Here is a 22,121-nt window from a genome sequence, read left to right on the forward strand (position 1 = left end):
TACAGGTACATTAGTATTCTATATCAGCGGTTTATAAGCTTCACAACAACCATGAATGGGCTGCTAGTACGCTATCAAACATCCAAATGTGCTGAGACAGCTGTTGTACATGCACATCTGCTCTCAGTTGTCATGGAGGTGTGTTCGCCAGCTTTATTGAGATGATTATTATTATTGTTACTATTATTATTATTATTATTATTATTATTATTATTATTATTATTATTATTATCATTTACTGAGACGAGCAACAAAACATCAAGAACAGTCAAATCAGGAGTTCATGCTAAAGCTATTCAACATATAGAGGAAAACCCCCAAAGACAAGGTCCAACACAAGAATATGAATTAATATCGAATAACACAAATACATTAAATATATACTTAGAAAAATAACAAATATAGAGCTGTAGAATCGTTAGCTAAGACAACATGTCCGTCATGTTGTTGAGCAGAAGCACTGAATGGTAAGGACTTAAGATGAGTGACAACAGTGCGCCCCTGCGGCATCTCAGAGCAACGACACACTACAGTGCCCCCTGCGTCCGGTCAGAGGAACTACTCAATACAGCGCCCCCCGCATCCGCTCAGAGACAAACCACAGCGGCCACTTGGTGAAACGACACAACACATCGCCTCCTGCGGCCGCTCAGAGCAAGTACAACACAAGACCCCCTGCGGCCGCTCAGCGCAACTACAACACAGCACCACCTGCGGCCGCTCAGAGCAAGTAAAACACAGCGCCCCCTGCGGCCGCTCAGAGAAACAACACAACACACCGCCCCCTGCGGCCACTCGGAGCAACGACACAGCGCTCCCTGCAGCCACTACGAGCAACGACACAGCGCCCTCTGCGGCCCCGCAAACAAAGTTTAGCTAAACGGGATAAGGAGAACGGAACTGTAATATAATATATATATATATATATGTATATATAATTAGAATAAATTAATAATAATAAAAAACAACACAAAGTGAAATTAAATTTAGAACCCAAATGTTCCTTATTGTGCAGCCTACCTATTGTCCCTACAGCTTTTCATTTTTTTCAGCCCAACACATGAGTAGTGAAAAACTAGCCTGGCTGTTGCCAGACCAAGCTTCATCGTAGATTGTACCTTCTGCAGGGCGAGCTCAAATCGCCGGCAGAATGGGCGGGGCTACCCAGTGTAGTGAAACACGTCACTGGCCATTCTTCTTTTGGTCTCTTTTCTTGCTCTGACACATGCGCACACATTTCAAATAGCTCCGTACATGACGTGCCCGGTCTTGTCGGGCTGGGAGCCGTGGTTGTGTTTCAACCACCATGGGCTGAATCCTCCACCGCTCATTATCAGAGCCTTCTCTTTGAGAAAACCTCCAAGGTTTTCCTGAATTAGAGAATAGTGTGAACAACAGCCAGGGTCGTACACTAGAAGAAACAGGTCTCAGTAGGACATTGAGTGAGACATGGGTTAATAAACCCTGTCACTCACGACAGCCCTACATTGAGTTCAAATTTTCAACATCATTGAACGAAAGTAATAATAATAGTCATTGGGTATTCGTTTTTAGAATGATCATTTTTGTCTAAAATGTGTTTCACATGCTTTTGAGGAGGGTATTTAGGAGTGTAGGCCTGTGTGTGTGTGTGTGTGTGTGTGTGTGTGTGTGTGTGTGTGTGTGTGTGTGTGTGTGTGTGTGTGTGTGTGTGTGTGTGTGTGTGGAGGGGGAAACTTTGGGTAACGTGACTCATACTGGATCTGGTTTGGCAGGATTTGTAAGATGGAAGCAGAGAGGAGAGCAGAGAAAGGCTGAGAGCAATAGACTGACTGTAGCCTGTAAACTGTTCAATCGTTTTCTGTGAACTTCTGTGGATCTACTTGGATCGCCAAAACTGTCTAGCTGTCTTCCCACCCAGGCACTGTTTACAGGTAAGTTCAGTTATACTGTCTGTATTCTGTATTCAACTTCAGGTGTGGCTTTTGCCAAGAATGCATTGAGCAATCCACAACAGCAACAAAAACCATGGGTTGGGATTGAATTTAGACATGAATATAGATGGAGATTTATTTTTCTATGCAATGTACTTCATTAAATTGTGAACCCCACTGGTATATATTCTTCTGATCCCTACTTTACAACTTAGTTAGGAATTTAATATAGTTAGGAGTTTGTGATGTGTTGTCAATACATGAGTGAGAATCAGGTATTCCGGTTTGTTTCTGATTGAAAACAAAGCAGAAGTTAGAACAGAAAGTTCTATTTTCTCATTCTCACATGAGTGTTTTTCCGATTTCCGCTTTTGCCATGATAGTAAGGCCAATCTAAGGCACTAGTCTTGGTAATCCAGACAGTAATGTGTTAACAGTTCTCTGGATACAGAAGAAAGGCCCCACCCGCATATCTTCTGAGATCTAAATATTTGACTCCTTTCCAAACACTTCATATGCTAGTTCTTCACTGATCTGGAATTAGACAGGGGTTAGTATCGAAGACTGTTAACAACACAAAGAAACATCATGCAGAACAGTCAATATTATGACCAATCAAATATATCTATATATGTTTGTCATACTCACGTCAAGACAACTTGAACTTCTCTCATGACATCATAAAACATTCAAGATGGTTCATCTTTAATCACAGTACTATCTTATGTAAATCTGCTTTTGTTTGTATGTTTCGTTATGTTAGGAGGAAACCTGTTCAATACATTACATAAGAAAATAAGTTTCATGGAGAAAACTGCCATTCAGATGCACTTTTGTGTTGCATATTCTATTTGTGTTATAAGCATCTGTTATTGTCTTATTTACAAGTTATAAATATATATATATCATACAGTACTTTGGAGAAAGCAGTGAATAATCTGACAAGGGGCAGAAAGCCGGAGGCCTCTTTCAGCAAGGGTTAGGGTTACAGACACAAACACATGCACACACATACACAAACACACACACGTGTGTGTACACGCATGGATACACATACACACACATGTACACATGTATAGACAAACATAAATGATCCTCTTCTCTAAAGACGCCCGGTGGGGAGGTTTGATCTGCTTTGAAGTCAATGCACCACAATTTATTTTCTATTTGAATGAATTAATTTAATAAATTAAAATTGCTGGGCTGTCTCAAGGAGTACATTCATCATATAAACATCCTTTATAATTGTTTCCATAAAGCTAACTATACAGTTGCTTTAAATATAAGTAAATATATGACAAATTTGAATAGTCAAATGTGTTCCATCAGTATCATAAAACATGTTTATTATAGAGACATGGATATTATAATAGCATTTTAATATCTGAACATTAAACATCAAAACATCTTAACACCCACTTTTCAAATTACAAACAATCAATAATCCAATAATTACAAATAATCCATCATCAATGGATAGTTTGTTATAGTATAGATTGTTGCTTTGGTCATGTTGTGGAGTTATTTTAATTTGAATTGGGCTCTGACAAAATTATCTAGGATATATTTATTGTAGAGATATGGGTGATGTGATAAAGGGTTTTGACAATAGTTTGGACCCAAATTATATACCAACCTTGCCTGTATTCACTGATTACACGACAACAGTTACAGCTATCTTATCTTATCTAAACATTCACTCATTACTAGGAATACATTTGAAACACTAAAGAGAGCTTAGTTAACTTCAAATGACCTTTTATGTCATATCTTTATGCTTAAAAAATTACAAGTAGAATAATAGTAAAATCAGTGTGTGCTTTGCGAGTGTTTGAATGGAGAGTGGGAGGTGCCCATTCTGTGGCTGGAGTCGTCTCCATGGCAACATGCTGCACAGAGACTCAGCAACCGAGGGGGATGTTTGGTGTGTGTGTGTGTGTGTGTGTGTGTTTATGTGTATATTTGTGTGTGTTTCTGTGTGTACATGTATTTATCCATTGGTGCATGTGTTCCTGTGTGCATGCATATATATATATATATGTGTGTGTGTGTGTGTGTGTGTGTGTGTGTGTGTGTGTGTGTGTGTGTGTGTGTGTGTGCTTATGGTTTCAGTCTAAATTAGCATGCGGTTTTACAAAGAAAAACTGCATGCTGCACTGAACCCAGATCTGAATTGATCCAGAACAGAAAAACAAAGCACAGAAGGCCCTCATGGCCGTTACTCTGACCAGGTTCCAGTGATATCTAACAACAGATATCACACTGGTATATCTTATGGTTGTGATATACCTAGTATATCACAACCATAAGACAGGCAATGTTTGCCTCTCCTTAACAATTTAGAGTCACACATGTCAACGGTAATTTTATGGAGGATTAATGTCATGTGACAGACTGGTACACAATGAAAATATAATATACGCATGTTCAACATTTTGCAATGGGAAAGTTGGCAACATTTTCTTGCAGGGCTTTGAACACGGTGTCTGAATAATACTGTAGTTTATGAAAACTAGACACTGACAGCTATTTAAATGCCTACAAGGTTTATTTTGTCTATGTATACTTATTGCCTTGTTGTGAATCTGTTTACTCAATTTCAGTAATAATTTGAGTTAAATAAATGTTTGAGTTAAATCGATTAAATCGGTTAACATTAACTGATACAAAGGAATTAATATAAAAAAAAATATTGGCACTGAAGCACAAGTAGGCTAGCCTATCTTTTGGCATTCAGCATTCATCTTTCAAAAACAAAAACCACTAGATCATTCCGGCCTCGTCCTTGAGTGATGATTCAAATATACTTTTATTTGAACAATAATGATTTGCATGCCAGCCATCTGCCATCGACGCTGCCAGTAGCCTCCTTATGTTGCCTTGATAGTGATCCCATCCACCTCCGACAGGTGGCAGCATGTGGATCCAGCAGACTTCTGCCCATACAGCTCACTATAATATAGTTAACGTAGCGCTGGCTCTCTGAGTTCAGCTTGTATCAGGTGGCAGCATGTGGATCCAGCAGACTTCTGCCCATACAGCTCACTATAATATAGTTAACGTAGCGCTGGCTCTCTGAGTTCAGCTTGTATCAGGTGGCAGCATGTGGATCCAGCAGACTTCTGCCCATACAGCTCACTATAATATAGTTAACGTAGTGGTGGCTCTCTGAGTTCAGCTTGTATCTGGGTAGCCAATGGTTTGAGCCACTTCCAAGTCTTCCAGGCGGTACTTTTGTAACATTCTCAGTTCTTAAGCAGATTGAAAGTGAAGCGCTATGAGCGCCAGGCTGCATTACTCACAATCTGATCCAGTCATGTTATTATTACCAAGTTATGGAGAAGATATGTTCTCTTTCATACGGATCTACTACTCCTCCTGAGTAGTGGATCCTCAGATCCTTTTAACACCTTCTTCATGTGTCGATAGGCTTGGCTTTAGGTCTTTTTTTAATGTGCCTGACCTCACTGCAAACAGAATAGATATTAGGCCACTTTGCGTCATTCCTTAACTGAATCTAGTGTTACTAATTTGTACTACAAAACCAAAACAATCATGGCGCCAGCTCTAGGTTTTATATGTGGAAGTCTGGTCTCAACCTTAGAAAGACATTCATGACAAAAAAGGTTGTTTAACACATCTCGATACCAATAAAAAGATGAATCCAGCCTCAATATAAACATGTCATGTCTTTGAGTGGACAATTTATACATCAGTAGGCTGTAAAGTTTATTATAACTATTACTTTAGTTTATGTACAGATTTCTTTTTAACTGGATGTGTGCAGCGGATTTCATTACGTATGTAATATCATGTCTATTCATCTAGTAATTAGTCAACAAGCTTTAGAACTCATTCTGTTTCTTTGTTTCAGGGTGTTTGTGGAGATAAGCCAGGGCGCGTCTAGCAGCAGCGATGAACTGGTCCGGCCTGGAGAGCCTGATCAGCGGGGTGAACAAATACTCCACTGTCTTCGGCCGCGTGTGGCTGTCCATGGTGTTTGTGTTCCGGGTCATGGTTTTTGTGGTTGCAGCTCAAAGAGTGTGGGGTGACGAAAACAAGGATTTTGTCTGTAATACGAGACAGGTAAGGAAAATATGGAGCCTGAAATAAATGAAAACAACAAGGTACTCACTGTGTGTTATCAACCTTTAACCCAGCGGCCTGTTGATAACTACCACCCCACCCCTTGTTCCCCTTCAAGCCGGGCTGTACCAACGTGTGCTATGACAGCATCTTCCCCATCTCCCACATCCGTCTGTGGGCCCTGCAGCTGATCTTCGTCACCTGCCCATCCCTCATGGTGGTGGCCCACGTGAAGCTGCGCGAGGAAAAGGACCTCAAGTACACCGTACTGCATGAGGGCTCCCATCTGTACAGCAACCCGGGCAAGAAGAGAGGGGGGCTGTGGTGGACCTACCTGCTGAGTCTGGTCTTCAAGGCCGGCTTCGACGCCTCGTTTCTCTACGTGTTGTATCGGATATACCACGGATATGACATGCCCAGGTCACCACAAACACACGCAAGCTATTACATTTTATTGTCATGTATCAATTCTGAAAGATTTTGGTAAGATTGCATATGTGCGCTAATAGAACATGGCTGATATCCAGCACCTGTTTGTTGAATAGAATAGGATAGAAGCTATTTGTCATTGGGTTGAATGCAGTGTATTTACGCAACGAAATTAAGGTACAGATCTTGTTCAGTGCTTTTAAAAAAATAAAAAATTAATAAATAAATAAAAAATAAATAAAAAATAAAGTCAACCTACCTCTGACATTTTTAAACATTTTATCAGAATTCTACCTTTTATATCTCAGTTTTACATTTGTACATTTCTCCCTTCACCACGCTATAATCATAACAATTTTTCATGTAATTATATCAGATCGTCATTATATAATGTGACATTATATCAGATCATTTTTTATGGCATTAATCAGATATACCTATCTGATTATATCAGATAGACATTATCTGCTCATGTCTTCTCATCTCCTTATTTCTCTGTTTCTGTGGATTTGTTTTTGGCGGTTGTTTTAATGGTTTCTGCTATATCCTGGTTCATCCATCAGGTTGTCCAAGTGCTCCCTGGATCCCTGCCCCAACACTGTGGACTGCTTCATCAGCCGTCCCACAGAGAAGAAGATCTTCACCCTGTTCATGGTGGTCACCAGCGCCGTCTGCATCTTGATGTGCTTGTGTGAGATGTTGTACCTCATTGGCAAACGGATCCAGAAAGCCCTCAGGGTTCAAAACTCCATTAACAGGCTCCTATTCGCCGAGCGGCACGAGATCAAAAACCTGGTCCCGCCCAGATCACAAACCCGCCGCCACTATTCCCCTCAGAGTAAAAGTTTAAGCAAGATGGACAGAGCCAAGGAGATGACGACAACCCTGTAGAGGACTCAAAAAACATTGTCCTGCACTCCATGAAAGTACAATTATAATAAAGCATCTACAGTACGGGACTGTAAGTCAAATATAGATACTAGGATCAGACAATCCTAGTAATCCTACAACAAAGATATGATGGCCAAACGAATCATACGGAGAGTCTTTATGGCGAAAGGAGATGGGACAGGTTTTTGACGTGTATTCATGCTATTTTAGACAACAATGGAAGTTTACTGCACTGATGTTCAGCATCTGTCGGCCACTTGCCACCAAACACCAGCCCTGTTCTGACCCTGAAACCAACCAAAGACACCGACCCAAGGCTGGAGGAGAAACCAAGCATTTCCAAATGGAAAAAACACGGGAAATTGAGTGTGAGTTTCAACTTCCTGGACCAATGTGCATTGGGGACAATTCTCAACCTAAGGAGTACAATTTATTACAATCTATGAGCCCTTTTACACCACAGCATCCATGCAAAAAGTATATATTTTCATGTGCATGCAAAATGTCTTGCCCGAATAAATAATTAGTCATGTATATAAGGTAAAGTAAAAGAAAATCAACAATACCAAAGAATTTTAAATTGTTATCAGTCAGTGTACACTTGGTTATTCAGAACGCAGGCAAACCCTCCTGACTCATGCACCATAATATTTGTTTTGTTTGATTTTGGGAGAGTAGGTGGGCATACATTTTTGTAAAATATCTATTTTTCTTGGTAGTTTTTTCAGTTTTTAATTGGAGATGCATACGGTACAATTCTTTGGAACTGTAAGGGAGTTACATCAGTCACCACACCCCAACATGCTGCTCCCATCTAAACATTTATTTTTGCCACACTTTTCCAAAAGTTAGAAATGATTCTTCGATAATAACAATAATTCATGAACTTAACTGTTATTTGTCATTTATTCCCCTCAAATGGTAGTAATTCCTACGATTTCAAATAACAGCAAACAGATTTTATGTAGCATTTGGCGGACTCTGGACTTCTTGAGTCTGTTGACTTATGAATAGGTCGATACACTTCTAACGCTTTTCAAGTGGCCATAAGTTAGAAAAGCACTGAATGCAGAATACCATTTATCATCTTTATTATAAAAAAAACAATGGTCTAGTTTTAAGAAGTATGAAAGCAGTGCAATATGAATCAACAATATTATTATGCCAGACAATTATTGTCCAATTCTTAAAAAGCCAGATTATACCATAAGATCAATGTTGTCTGTCATGTATAACATTGGTGGGTTGGGTAAGCGGCCTGTAATGTAACAGAGGCTGTATGTGTTGTGCGGACACAAACACACACAGTGCACACAAAGTACACACTATTCAGTTATAGTCAACGCCTTCCTCTGTATCACATTTTTTCATGATGATGTAACATAATTGGTACCTCTTGATCTTTGCTGCCCACCTGTGCAATGGTTTTAACCAATCCTCTCCGAGTCCTCCTCTTCACCAACGCACTGTGTAGCGTGTCTTGTAGAGGCGTAGCAGTCAGGCTGATGGATTTGACTCATACTTATCCAATGGAATCAAATGACTCATACACGCAACCAATTAGAAGCGTTCAACCGCAACAAAGTAGGACATGCCGTTTTTCCTTTTTTTAGGATGGACAATTTTTGTCATGGAGCACATTTGTTTCGCCTTAAGCTTCAAAAGGTCCCAACTAATTATCCTAGATTTTCTTTTTTAGCCATTCATCCCCTGTGAGCTCAAGCGCCTTTGCTAGAATGAGTCTAGCAATGCGTTTGAAAGTACCATTCCGCTACAAAGGAATTGATGGACCCTCCTAGTTTATGTCTATATACATATATAGTTTTACGTCTATATATGTTAACATTCAGTAGTGTAGCATAATTTAACATTCAAAGCGCCTTGCAAATTGAGGCTGAGAATAGTCAAAGCATATAATTATATATGCTTTATATTATATATATATATATATATATATATATATATATATATATATATATATAGAGAGAGAGAGAGAGAGAGAGATGTTTATATATACGTATATATATATATATATATATATATATATATATATATACGTTTATATAAACATCTTCAAATCCTAATTAGGGTCCAAAAGAGAACAAAAATGGGAACAAACATTTGCATCAGAGCAGGCATCGTGCTTATCTCCGATGAGGCTTATCGCCTCTCCTTCTCTCTCTCCCTCTGTCCCCTCTCGTCTGCTCACAGTACTGTTCCCAGACCCCAGAGAGACTTGGATCAATTATGCCTTATTTTTTGTCAGCTTCTAACAGCTGCTATGTCACACCTTATCATAAGCACCCTATACATTAACTCACTGCCACAGGTGTATAGGAAGCCTCCTCCTTCTTGTCAGAGTCATGGTGCTAAAGTACTTTTAATATTCATAATAAGCCTAGGAGCCAGTATCATGTCACGGAAAGGGTTTAATACTAGTCTCAGATTGAAGGGTAAGTAAGATTTAAAAACAATAATTTTAGTATTTTGTTAGAAATCTCCAAGCCATCCTTAAACTGTTTTAGGGAAATGCTCTTTGAGAATATCTGTATTGAGTGGCCTCAAATGTGTGTATGTGTGTGTGTGTGTGTGTGTGTGTGTGTGTGTGCGGTCATGACTCATAGCTGAGCATCAGCAGTGTTTTTCTCTACATCTATTATTTTCTGTATGTGACTGCTCTCTCACACTTGTAGACACAGCCAGCACCCACACAGTGCAAACACACGCAAATATAAACCTCCACCCACACTCAACACATAATAATAAAACTGAAAAGAAAAGAAAATATGGAGTGCGGGAGAAAGCAAGAATTAGGCGTACAGCTCTCTTTTAAAAAGAGGGAAGCTAAAAGCATAATTTGTATACGTTTGTATTAATAGCTACTGAATAGCATAGTATTACAAATATATAGCCTAGCATTGTATAGCATAGCATATAAAAAAATATTTTGAACATAGCTAGAATAATACAATGTAACAACATAAAATAACTTACCACATAGTATAGTTTAAAAGACAAATTAAATCCCAGTTTCTTTAATAAATCAAGATTACTGACAGCAGAGGAAGGATCTCCTCAGATTCCTCCTTTGTAGGTAAAATGATTATTACAAGGTATTACAAGGTGAGGTGAAAGAGATATATATATATATAATTTGAAACCCAAGAGATGCAGTTTTTTGCTTGAGTGGACTGCAGTCAAAGTTACGTTTTCAAACAATCAAAAAAGACTACGATGATTGCTTCATATACGACTCTCTGATGATGTCAGTAGGGATTTTACATATTAGGTGTAAAAACTAAATGGGCATACAACAATAAAATGAGTCGTATATGAAGCAATCATATGTAGTCAATTTGATTGTTGAAACATAACGTTGACTCAGTTCAGTCAGCTAAAAGCATCCTTCAATGAAGCTTCAATGAAAGACAGAGTGGTGCAATTCTGCCTTAAAACTTACTTCAGCCTCATGCTTTCTATGGCACATATTAACTATTCATTTATTAATGAAGAGGGTTCCTATCTCTTTATGTCTTTATCCCCCTATCCTACTTACATCTTCCTTCATCTTTAATCCACTCTTACCTTCCTTCCATCTCTTCTCTTCCATCTCTTCTCTTCCATCTCTTCTCTTTCTTCAGTTGCTCGACAGCCCCCTTTCCATCTCTTCAACCCATTCCTCTCTTGGCTGTATTTGGACTGCTCTAATTAATCAGCCTTAAATAGATGGTAGACCTACATAATTGACACAGCAACAGACACAGCGATCTACTACTTAAATACACAGATGGCACTGCAAGCTGTGTGCGTGCGTATGAATGTGAGTGAGTGAATCGGGTGAAACAATTTTTTTATATTTCATAGTCTGCATAGCAAATAAAATAAATGTATGTGTGACGATTGTGTGCACCTATGTGTGGCCACTGTCACCTAAATAATTCAAGAAAGATACAAATATTTACCCACAAATATTTATTAACATAAATTCCAGCTTTTAATAATAATATATTTGCATGAACCCTGCATGTGAAACACAGTTATTTCCCTCAGAGGACAATACAGGGTAAAATATCTGTATTTATTGTTCAGATTTCTTGGGGAAAAGCTGATGAGTTGAAATACAGACTCAATAATATCATTGACATGGCTCTGTAAATGATATTAAGGAACAATGAGTGATACAAATAAGTGACAGTTATCTACATTTTACCATCAAGATAAGCCACACTGAAACTGTTGATTATTTGATTATAAATTGATTATAAACTTTTCTTTAAAAATGTTCCCCTCCGTCCTACTTCGTAATAGACACATATCTCTTACAGAATTTACATGAACATCAAAATATAACCCGTAAAAACGGATAGATTATTTTTTGGGAATGTTGCCGGTAAAAGAATATGTTTAAATATGTAAAACAATGGAAACATCACATTTTAGGACTATCGTATGATTTTTCAAAGTAATTTGTTTTAGCATTTATTTTTTCGGTTAGGAACTTGAACATAGGTGAAAAGATTGCTGAAGTGTTGCAGTGCTATAGGCGACAAACTAATAGCAATTCAAATATTTATTTAGTTTGCTAATTCAACTCTGTTCCATAGTTCTTATTATTCAGGTAATTATTATTATGGATGGCAAAACAGTGGTAAAACTGGACAGTGCTGGCATTTGATGCAGTTGTAGGCAATTACAAGCCAAATAAATGTCTTAATTCATCTGTTAATGTGTTCGAATGGGGATCCTTTATTTGTGCAAAAATGTACGTCAGTTTTGGCTGGTCTCATAAACATCTTTTTGCTAAAATAAATAAATGAACACATGAATAAACATGTTTTTAGTTTTATTCATGTTATTATTAGTTTTATTAAGCTATTCTGCATTCTGTTATTATTTTGGTTGGAACAAATAAGTAGCCTGTGTCTGCAGGAAATACAAATGGCTTAATAAACGAATTACACCTACACACAGAATATCAGAAGTAGTGCTATAGGTATACCACTCCAATATTCCAAGCAATAACCTTTTTTTTTACGAAAAATATGAAAATCTACTTATTTTCAAGCTGTATCACTTTTACTTAAATACCTTTAACAAAAAATACTCAAATAAGAGTATTATGAGATACATCATGTACAGATATTTTGTATTTCATCTATTTTATAGTTTCCATACGCAGCCTTTACTCAAGCGCTTAATCAAACAATGAGCAGTGACACTCTCGATAATTTAGCAATGTTAACATGCCGGACATCTTTAAACATTAGCTGGCATTGAACCACAATGAAGGCGACATGTTTGAATTGTGGCTTAAGATAAATGCACTGTTAGTTCATAAAGAGATCCCAAGTCTGGGATGCATGCTTCCTTAAATATGTATAAGCATTACTTTGTCTTGCTGTGTCTTTATACTGTACACAAATCTGGTTGAAATGCCATTTTAAAGAAAGAGTCACAATGTGCTAGATATATTCAACTTGACGTCACATCAATATATAGGCCAAAATTGTATTAAATCACACTTGACTATTTTTTTAAATGTCAATAAAGAGACATTCTCCTTTGGAAAATAAAATCAATAATGTATAATAATATAGGTAATTTGAGGACTAAAGAATATTCATATTTAGATATTCATACCCAAGGAATGACACTATCACACTCAATGCCATTTAAAGGACACTGCATGTTGAGCCCTGTAAGCCTTCATATATCATACAAATGCCATCAATGATAGTCTATGGAAAATATGCTTATTGTGGTATTGAAGCCTCGTACTGTTGGGGGAGGTGGCGGGGTAATAAACAAAGCAGCTGCTAACTGTAACAACGGCGAGTTATTGTGCTAATGTTGAGGTTGGACTCCCTCTCTGAATCATGCCATCATGACCAGGCAGTGGAGTGGTTTTCAGGTATCTCTCTGGGTTTGTCTTATTTGTGCTAATAGCCAGTATACCAGCAAACATACTGCTTTTAAATGCATTATTAATGCATTAATACTGGATTTATAAGTGATAGCTAAACAACTGAAAGTAAATTATCAACAATCATATTGAATAATTGAGAAACAACATATTTCATTATTGCTACAACATATTAAGGCTAACAACTCTTAACAAACAGATGTCCTTCAACACAGCACTTTACGAGTCGTGTGTTTCACGTGTCATTCCATCACTAGCTTGCCGTTGCAGCGTTGCCTTAAAGCCTTTCTATAATTTAGAGCCTTTCTCTCTCAGCACAGCTTCAACAGAACATGTATGCAGGCTCTTCGCAATACTGAATTATACACCCTGTCTTGCTCCAATATTGTTTAAAGATTTTTCATGTTTCATAGAAATTATAAGTTGATTTGTATAAAAGGGAAATTATTAGTCATTGTTTGAAGGCATGACTCATTCTCTTCTGCAGATTGGTTATACTTGTGAATCCATATTGTATTCAGTCTTATTGCTCTGTCTACTAATACATGTATGAAAATCCTTATTAAAGGTCCCATGGCATGAAAAAAAATTGACTTTATGAGGTTGTCTAACATTAATGTGAGTTCCCCTAGCCTGCCTATGGTCGCCCAGTAGCTAGAAATGGCGTTAGGTATAAAATGAGCACTAGGTCTCCTGCTCCGCCTTTGAAAAATGAAAGCTCAGATGCTCCGATTTCGAATGTGGCCCCATATGTCGTCATTAGAGGCCAAGTTTCCTCCTCTATCTCTGCCTTGCCCGCCCAGAGAATTTGGCCGGCCAATGAGACAATGACCTACGACCGGGCGAGCGCCACATGGGTGTGTGTGTTTGAATACACACACTGTAACGCAAGTGTTTTACACTAGTTATTTGGATAACCGTTCTGCTGTTGGTGTTATGGTGCATAGCACGTCGGGTTCTCTGACGTCTCTGGTATTTCCACAACGAGTCTCGTAGTGGGGCTTATCTCAGCCATGGTTGAGAAGGAATTGGGGGAAAGGTACTTTGGCTTTGACTCCCTGAAGCACATGAGGAGAAAGGGATTGTGGCCTCCGATTGTCTCCTGCCGCTGCGGGCAGCAAGGCTCCGGCAGGAGACAATCGGGGGCAACAATCCCTTTCTCCTCCATGTCGTATTTCAGTCTACTTCAGATTGATGTGGAAGTGGAAGAACCAGAGACATCGGAGAACCTGACGCAGTCGTTTGAGATTCATAATATCGTCTGGAGGCGCACACAGCTTTTGGCCGTGATAATATGTATTATATGATATAGATATCTATGTATAATATGATATTATTTAGATATAGCGCTTTAGGACTCCTGCCGGAGCACCTGGAGTGTTCTAGAATATTACAGAACACGGCCAAAGGCTGTGTGCGCCTCGCCATTGCGCTACATCCACTGTAAACAGAGCGCATGGTACCGTGGCAGCAAGCTGCTCAGGGCCACACCCCCAGCCTCCTCCTGGACCCGCCTCTAAAAACGGCATGTTTGTGGAGAGCTCATTGTTAGACTGGCTCGTGGTGGCTGTAATAGGTACTAGGTACTGTATTAGGGGCCCACTAGCAGCTATATAAAAGCATTCATAAAGTAGCATGCCATGGGATCTTTAAAATGTAGAATTTAGCTGATAGAGAATTATAAATGTAATACATTCAAAATCGCTAATATATAACTGATTATATGATACAAAATACAAAATGTTATCTTATTTTTTCCACAAAAGGAGCCTTGTCTTATTTTATTTATTTTTTGTGCTTATGGTCACCATGGAATTGATTGTTTGATTTAAAGTTAACATTGCCGATGAAATTATTATTACGTTCGGGCCAAACCAATCATTAGTTAGATGTGTCCGTCCCTTAAGTATTAACTTCAATGTGAATCCCATTCTGCATTGAAGTAGACTATCCATTGTCCTAAGTGGTACAAACAGATTTAGCAGCAGCAAAATAGATGTATGTGTATTTACATTGATATAAACCATATACCATAACCATAAACCATAAATATAAACCATATACCATAACCATAAACCATAAATATAAACCATCTACGCTGCACAGCTTTAGAGTTAGCATTAGCCATAACAACAAAAAACGAAAAGCCTTTGCTGAATAGTGAAATAAACCTTTACTTTATTTCCCACTAACTTGTTATTCCTGGAGGCTTAAGGAAATCATGTCTTACAGCAACCTTGAAGAATATTCTCCCTATATTCCCAAGTGCAGTAAACCATAGTAGTATATATAATCTGTAACCCATCTTTATACAAAAAATAACGCTAAATCCTTATTCAGTTGGCTAATTTATTGTTGGTGCGTTTGTTTCAGCAAATTTCATTTTTTTTTAGATTTAGTGCCTTTGTATACTCAAATATGAAACTTGTCTTGTATTGCAGCAATGCAAGTTAAAATGTCAATCCCCAAATTGGAACATTTTGAACTCACCATAAGCCAACATAAGCCTGCGTGTATTCTAATACCCTACACCCGTACTGCTACCACTACAGACTGCACACACTGACACCCAATAGTAAGACCAGGAAAACCGTGTCTGTACTGCACCTCAACCAGAGGACGATGATGAGGATGGTGAGGAGGAAGAGGAGGGCGACGATGGTAAGGGACAGTGCGCCTCCTCCGGTCCCTGGCCGCCGTGTCTCAGTGACGACGACCTTGATGGTTCTTTCTCTTTCCTGCTTCCCGTGCACACAGATCTCTGCGCCGGCTTGAACTGCCACGTCACCTTCTTCGTGGTGGACGCCTGCTCCAACGTCGCAACGGCTTTCGCCATCTCGTCGGCTGGCTCGGGAGTCACCTCGCGGACAAACCCGGGGGTGGTTATTACCATGGTTGTAGCCGCAACTGTAACCGTGGTGACATTGTTGTTGAGGTTGTTGCTGCCGCTGGTGGCGCCGTCTTCGTCGCCGTCTTCGTCGCCGTCTTCGTCGCCCTCTTCGTCGAGCAGTTCGGGCAGTACTTCCGGCTCGGTGACATCTTGGAACAGGTTCCAGCTGGGCTCAGTGGTGGGGTGGCGTTTCGGACGGACAGGGCCAGACGGAGGCCTGTCGCTGGCCCCGAGGACTCTGGAAGAAGGGCGATGGGGGTATGAGTCCGAAGCGTCTGAGTCCCAGTCGCTGTCCCCTGCCAGCGATCCACAGCCCAGCACCGACATGTCAGCGGCGCCAGACCCAGAGCTGTCCGAATCAGAGTCCCTGCATTAGAGGATAACAATACGAGAATAACGTTATGTATGGAAACTTAATCCTGATCATAAAATACAATTAAATACAATGATACCCTTTTTTGCATTCATTTAAAAAATGCATTTAAATTAATTAGATAGTTCCCTCCCTCTCTCCGATTGAAGGTGTTAAGCTATTAAGCATTGGCCATGTCAACTCTCCACTATGATCACCCCCCTAGCCTCTTTCCTTTGTTGATACTGTCCACGATATGAAAGTGTCCCTAGAAGAATCATGTACACCCTTCGGCTCACTGAAGATGCTTAGTCAATTTCTGCCTGTCTTCCCATGATCATGCTTGATTAAATCCAAAAGGACCCTAAAATAAACACTTTTCAATGAAATATATTTTACAAATGAGACTACTTTAGGTGGGATTTAGGCCTTTCAAATCTTAAACTAATATAATAAGGAGTTGTATTGTAGCCCTGCAGTCCATTACCTTGTACCGTAGGGTGCGGTTCCTTCTGGGCCCAGTAGGAGACATGCTGGAGCAGCGAGGTAAACAAAACTATCCGTGGACAAGAAGTCTTCTCCCTCTGGACGCTGGGGCACAAGATGAGTCACCGTGACGACAGCCTTCTGTGGGGAGGAGTCCTCGTGAGCTCGGGGCAAGCTGGGTTCCTGGTTTGAGATGACTTGGATGGCCCCATGGGGGGGTTTGTCTATGGCTTCGGTTTTCTCAGCCTGGGGGCTGGAGCTTGTGGACACTGCAAGGTAAACAAAGCTATCTGATTGGACAAAGGGATCCAAGTCGCCACAATCTAATCCCGAGCTTCTCATTGGTAGATTGGGATTGAGGAATTGTTTGATCAGTTGTTTGGAAGGGGATGTTGGGAGCGAAATTGAGCTGAACATCTGAACTGAGGTCTTAATGGATGCGGTCTCTTTCTCCCTTGGGTTTTTGTTTTCATCTCCGCTTCCTTCCTCCGCTGTCTGTTCCTGTGAAGAGGGGTCGAGCAGTGAGGGGTAGCACCAATCCAGCTCAGCACTTTCCTCCCGCCCCCACTCTTTGACCCCTGCCTCTTCCCCATCTCTGTCGAATGATGTGCTGCTGCTGCCTAAGTCGGAGCCACTCATTGGCTGATCGCTGTCAGAGCCCATCTCGTCTTGGCTTTGATTGGACATGGAAAGGAAGACGCCGCTTGAGTCCGACTCTAAGGTGAGGTTCGAGTCGGGAGAGCTGTCCTCTTTGGTGGCGCTGGAGGGAGAGATGTTGTGTTCAATAGGATGGCAACGCCACGTGTTTCTGTGAACACAGAAACTGAACACTAAAATCAACCTCAGACTCCAGCACCAGTTCCGTCGGTGGTAACACAAACAAATGGAAATAGGCGGATTGGTGTCAATTCTAGTCATGTCACTTGAATCTGAAATTAGGTACATTAAGTGACATCAACTTATACTAATTTGAGGCAATCGGAAAAACAATACCATTACCTGTCAGTAGCAGTGTCAATGAAACTTTAATGTTGGGTTCCTAGTAAAAGCTAGTATTTATCATGTTTAGTCTCTTTGATTCTTCAATCAAATCGAGGTTAGGGAATTATGACCTCAGGTCGGAATTCTTACTCTTATTTGTCTTAGTCGTTGTCTACTTATTATTGTTGTTGATAATAATACAAATAAGTATAAAAGTGTATTGGTTTTAATAGTAATTATTACACTGACAGTGTTTTCAACAATGATTGTTGAAAAATATAGTTATTGATTTTGTGTCATTATCTGAATGAATACAAACTTTCATGTAGCGGTTAAGGTAGGAAGAATAACAAGTCTATTTTCTAACTATATTGGAAGATCAAACAATCCTAAAGCAACAGGAAGACTGCCAGAAACTAATAGCAGATGTGTTATTTCAATGAAGCAGAAATATCCAAAGGTCAACAAGCAGGATTATAGTGAACAGCATCACGTCATCACGTTGCATGCTGAGAGGAGGCCATTAAAACGCAATCTGATCCAGACTGAAATGTGGGAATAACTAAGGACATTTAGCTTTAAAAAGTACCTGATGCCTATGGTAGGTGCCCCAGCATCAGACTTTGCTGACCAGTTGGTGTCAACGTCCGTAATGACCTTCTCTGTGATGGTAGGAACCATCTCTAGATGGACCTGAGACCTGCTCCCCAGGCCTATCAAGAAGGGGAGAAGCATATTAAAGGAAAGAAAGGTCTATGGCAGCCAAAAATTGAGTGGTTGCTGTCGATGATTACAGTTGGTTATTTAGAAAAATCACCATATAGTTCTTATACCGACTGCAGATAGGCAGTGGAATGCTTATATTGTGCAAAGCCTATCAGCAGGTTTGTGGGTCATAAAGGTGCTTGTATCAATATTGGCATTTCATGTATTGGCACAGATCTTCATCAATAAACAATGAGAAATCGCCCATTTTCATGGGTTTGGCATTGTCTTTTGGATAGTCAGAAGGAAATTAGAAAGCAATTCCAACTCAGCACATGCAAAATGATATCCCTCTTTATTATAAAGCAGCACACCTACCTGTGAGAAAAGCACCTTTCTCTCTTTGGGGCCCCGGGTGCGTTTGGTACATGTCGGTCCTTTCCTTCTGCGGCTTGGGCAGCATCAAACCGTATGCTTCCCTGTGGGGCAGGGACAGGTCGAGATGCTCGAGGTCTGAGTCCAGCTCCCTGGCCCTCCTTTCCAGCTCGGTCAAGCTGAGCTCTGAAGCAGCCGAGGATGATGGATGGGAGCCCCCAAAGCCTGCAGGGGGTCTGAGAAGAGGCCAACGCTGCAAGGAACCGGATATGGAGCCGGTGTCGCCTTCCTCCACTGGTCCTGCAGCTCTGCCTCCGGCCCAGCCATCCTCCCAAATGGTGTTGACCATCTTCAGCACCACATCCCAGCTCTCCACCTCCCCGGCAATCCCACCAGCGTCCCTCTCTTCAATCCATTCTCCTTCTAAATCTATTCTGACTTCTGGTTTACCGCCAACCTTATCCTCTTTTGGTTTGGGTTGCTCTTGTGAAGGCACCTTGCTTGTGCTTTCTTCTACCTTGTTCCCCTTTACTTCTAACGCTAACGAGTATTTTATCTCCCGATTCACACTGTCTTGGATATCTACTTGTGCAACGTCTCTTGATTCTACCTGTTTTGTTATGACATGCTCTACTTTGACCACACCACAACTCTTCTCACATTGACAGTTATCGCTTCTGTCATGCTTTTCTCCCTGAGCACTACCAGTCACCTCTTTAGATTTTAGTTTATCATGCTCTACACTTTTCACCTTATTTTCCTCCTTCTCCTCTGTTGACTCTTCTGGATTCTTATTATTTCTGCTTTGCATCCTGAGATCATTATGCTCTTTGGTGGCCCTCCACTGCTCTAAGTTTTGTTCCTTCAATGACGCTCTGCTTACTACAGTGGCACAGAGACCCAGCTCTAGATGGGAGGGTTCTTTCAAAGAGCACCGACCTACTGCGCCAATCAGATTTGTCAAAGGAGTCTCAGAATGATGAGCTAGACGTGGGAGGTGGTGTGGGAACCTCTTCTCCAGTGCAGTGAGAACAGATGGGAGCGGTGGGAGGATGGGTAGGTTGTGCAGTGCGCCGCCTTGTCGAACTGTTCTCTTTCTGACAATGACTCTCCGGGGCCAGGTGGACTCCATGCCATCTGGGGGTGCTGCCGGATCCTGCTCCCCGAACCCGCCGTCTAGTTTGGGGCTGACTAGTCCTGGACGTAGGCCTGTAGCTGTGCCAGGGCGAGTTCTACTGTTGGGTTTGGGGGTACATAACTTCTGGCTTTCAAAATCTGGTTTGGGAGCAATAAATCCAGTTTTGCCCATATCGACCTTTTGATCAGCTTTTTCATATGGCAGAAATTCTGGATTACCCCAATCAACAGTAGTGGTCTCCCTTTCATCCCTGTGCATTGCACTATTGAGGTCTGGATTTGTCTTACCTGACTGGGAACTATGCTCAGTCTTAGGTGCAGTCTCGACCTTAGATTCAACAATAGCATCAGTTTTGGCAATGGCTGTTTCCTGGTCTGCATCACCACACCCAGGAGGGTGCTGCGATGTATCCAACTGCTTAGGTCTTTGTACATCTACAATCACAGATTCATTCTCCCTATTAGTCCTTGCATCTGATCTTATTATTTTGGCTTCATTACACTCAGGCTCAACCTTGTTTTCAACCTTTTGCACAGCACAGGTACTAGCCTCAGCACTCAGTCCACAGTCTACCTTCGCTTCTTCAGTCCTCTTTCCAACCGCAGACCGGCCTCTGTGTTTTTCCTTACTTGCAGAGGAAGATGAATTCTCTGTCTTAATCCCAGATAGCTTTATGCTTTCGGATAAACTTCTTTCTGGACCTTTTTTACACTGGGATTCAATTCTTCCTTTGGGGTTTTCTATTTCGTCCACCCTATTATGACTTTTACTCCAAGATTCATGACGGTGATCAAAGTGTGCTTCAGACGTGAATGGTGTCTCTGCCATACTTCTAGGGCGACTTTCACCCCCTAACCAGGGCCTAACCCCACCTCCACTGTTAGATGACCGCACGCTTCCACTCATGGTTTCTGGTCCAACTTTGGAGCCAGCTCGGTTTCTTCCAACAGCACATGTTCCCATCCTGGGCGCAGCATTAGGTGACGGGGAGAGTGATGGCTGGGGGAGCAGCAGCGGTGTGGTATCGTGCATCTGGTCAGATTCTAGGAACACTGAGTCCCTGTCGGAACACAGCGGAGCCGTTCGGCCGTAGCCAAAAGTTCCAAAAGTGCTTCCAGAAGTGTCCCTCCTCTCCCGCTCTCTGGCCCTCTCCCTCTCCAGTCGGCCCCTCTCCCTCTCCTTCTCCCATTCCCTCTCAGCCCATCCCCTCTCCATCTCCCTTTCCCTCTCTCGTTCCCACTCTCTTTCCCGCTCTCGATCGGCCCTGCCTGCCCAGGCCCGTTCCCTCATCTCCTCTTGGAGGTCGCGGGCGGACAGTTGGACCAGCGGGGCTCGGTAGGGAGAGTAGCTCAGTTCATGTGTGGGGGACATCCTGAGGCTCTGGGTTTGAGAGTAGTGTCTGGGCTGGGTGACGTGCGGAGGGGAGCAGCGCAAGCTCTGTGTCTGAACAGGCCGAGGTTTGGCAGGGGAGAAAAAGTGGGGGGTGTGGTAGCCTGAAGAGTGAGGGGAACCAGTGAAGGGGGAAACGACAGGAGAGGCGAGCGAGGTGCTTCCTACAGGGGGGTAGGCAGCAGGATTCAGATACCCCCCACCCCTATCCAACATGTCCTCCGACGTGAGTTCGAGGCAGTCCATGTGATTTGGGGGTGTGATGACTTTCCATGAGTGGCGTCCGTCCCTGTTCTTTCCACTGTTTCCATGGTGATGATGATGATGCTGCTGCTGCTGCTGCTGTTGTTGCTGTTGTTGTAGTTGTTGTTGCTGTTGTTGCTGTTGTTGCTGTTGTTGTTGTTGTTGTTGCTGCTGCTGTTGTTGCTGTTGTTGTTGTAGTTGCTGCTGTTGTTGCTGTTGTTGTAGTTGTTGTTGATGGTGGTGCTTTTTGGATGAGGATGAGGAGATGGCTGGAGCTGAGAAGGAACCCACCGAGGGAGTGGCCGAGCGCTTGAAGCGCC

The 22,121-nt window shown here is 41.4% G+C and overlaps 1 protein-coding gene across 1 annotated transcript; it reads left to right on the plus strand.

Moving 5' to 3' along the window:
* Window positions 1-1,754: 1,754 nt before the first annotated feature.
* On the plus strand, window positions 1,755-8,210 carry LOC307087069 (gap junction beta-4 protein-like). The gene is made up of 4 exons (XM_079752509.1): window positions 1,755-1,913; window positions 5,788-5,999; window positions 6,118-6,419; window positions 6,992-8,210. Exons 2-4 carry the CDS (start codon window positions 5,829-5,831, stop codon window positions 7,317-7,319), a joined length of 801 nt encoding a protein of 266 aa, XP_079608635.1. The 5' UTR covers window positions 1,755-1,913; window positions 5,788-5,828; the 3' UTR covers window positions 7,320-8,210.
* Window positions 8,211-22,121: the final 13,911 nt, after the last annotated feature.

This window comes from Pollachius pollachius, assembly GCF_949987615.1.
Source record: "Pollachius pollachius genome assembly, chromosome: 15".
NCBI classification, from domain to species: domain Eukaryota; kingdom Metazoa; phylum Chordata; class Actinopteri; order Gadiformes; family Gadidae; genus Pollachius; species Pollachius pollachius.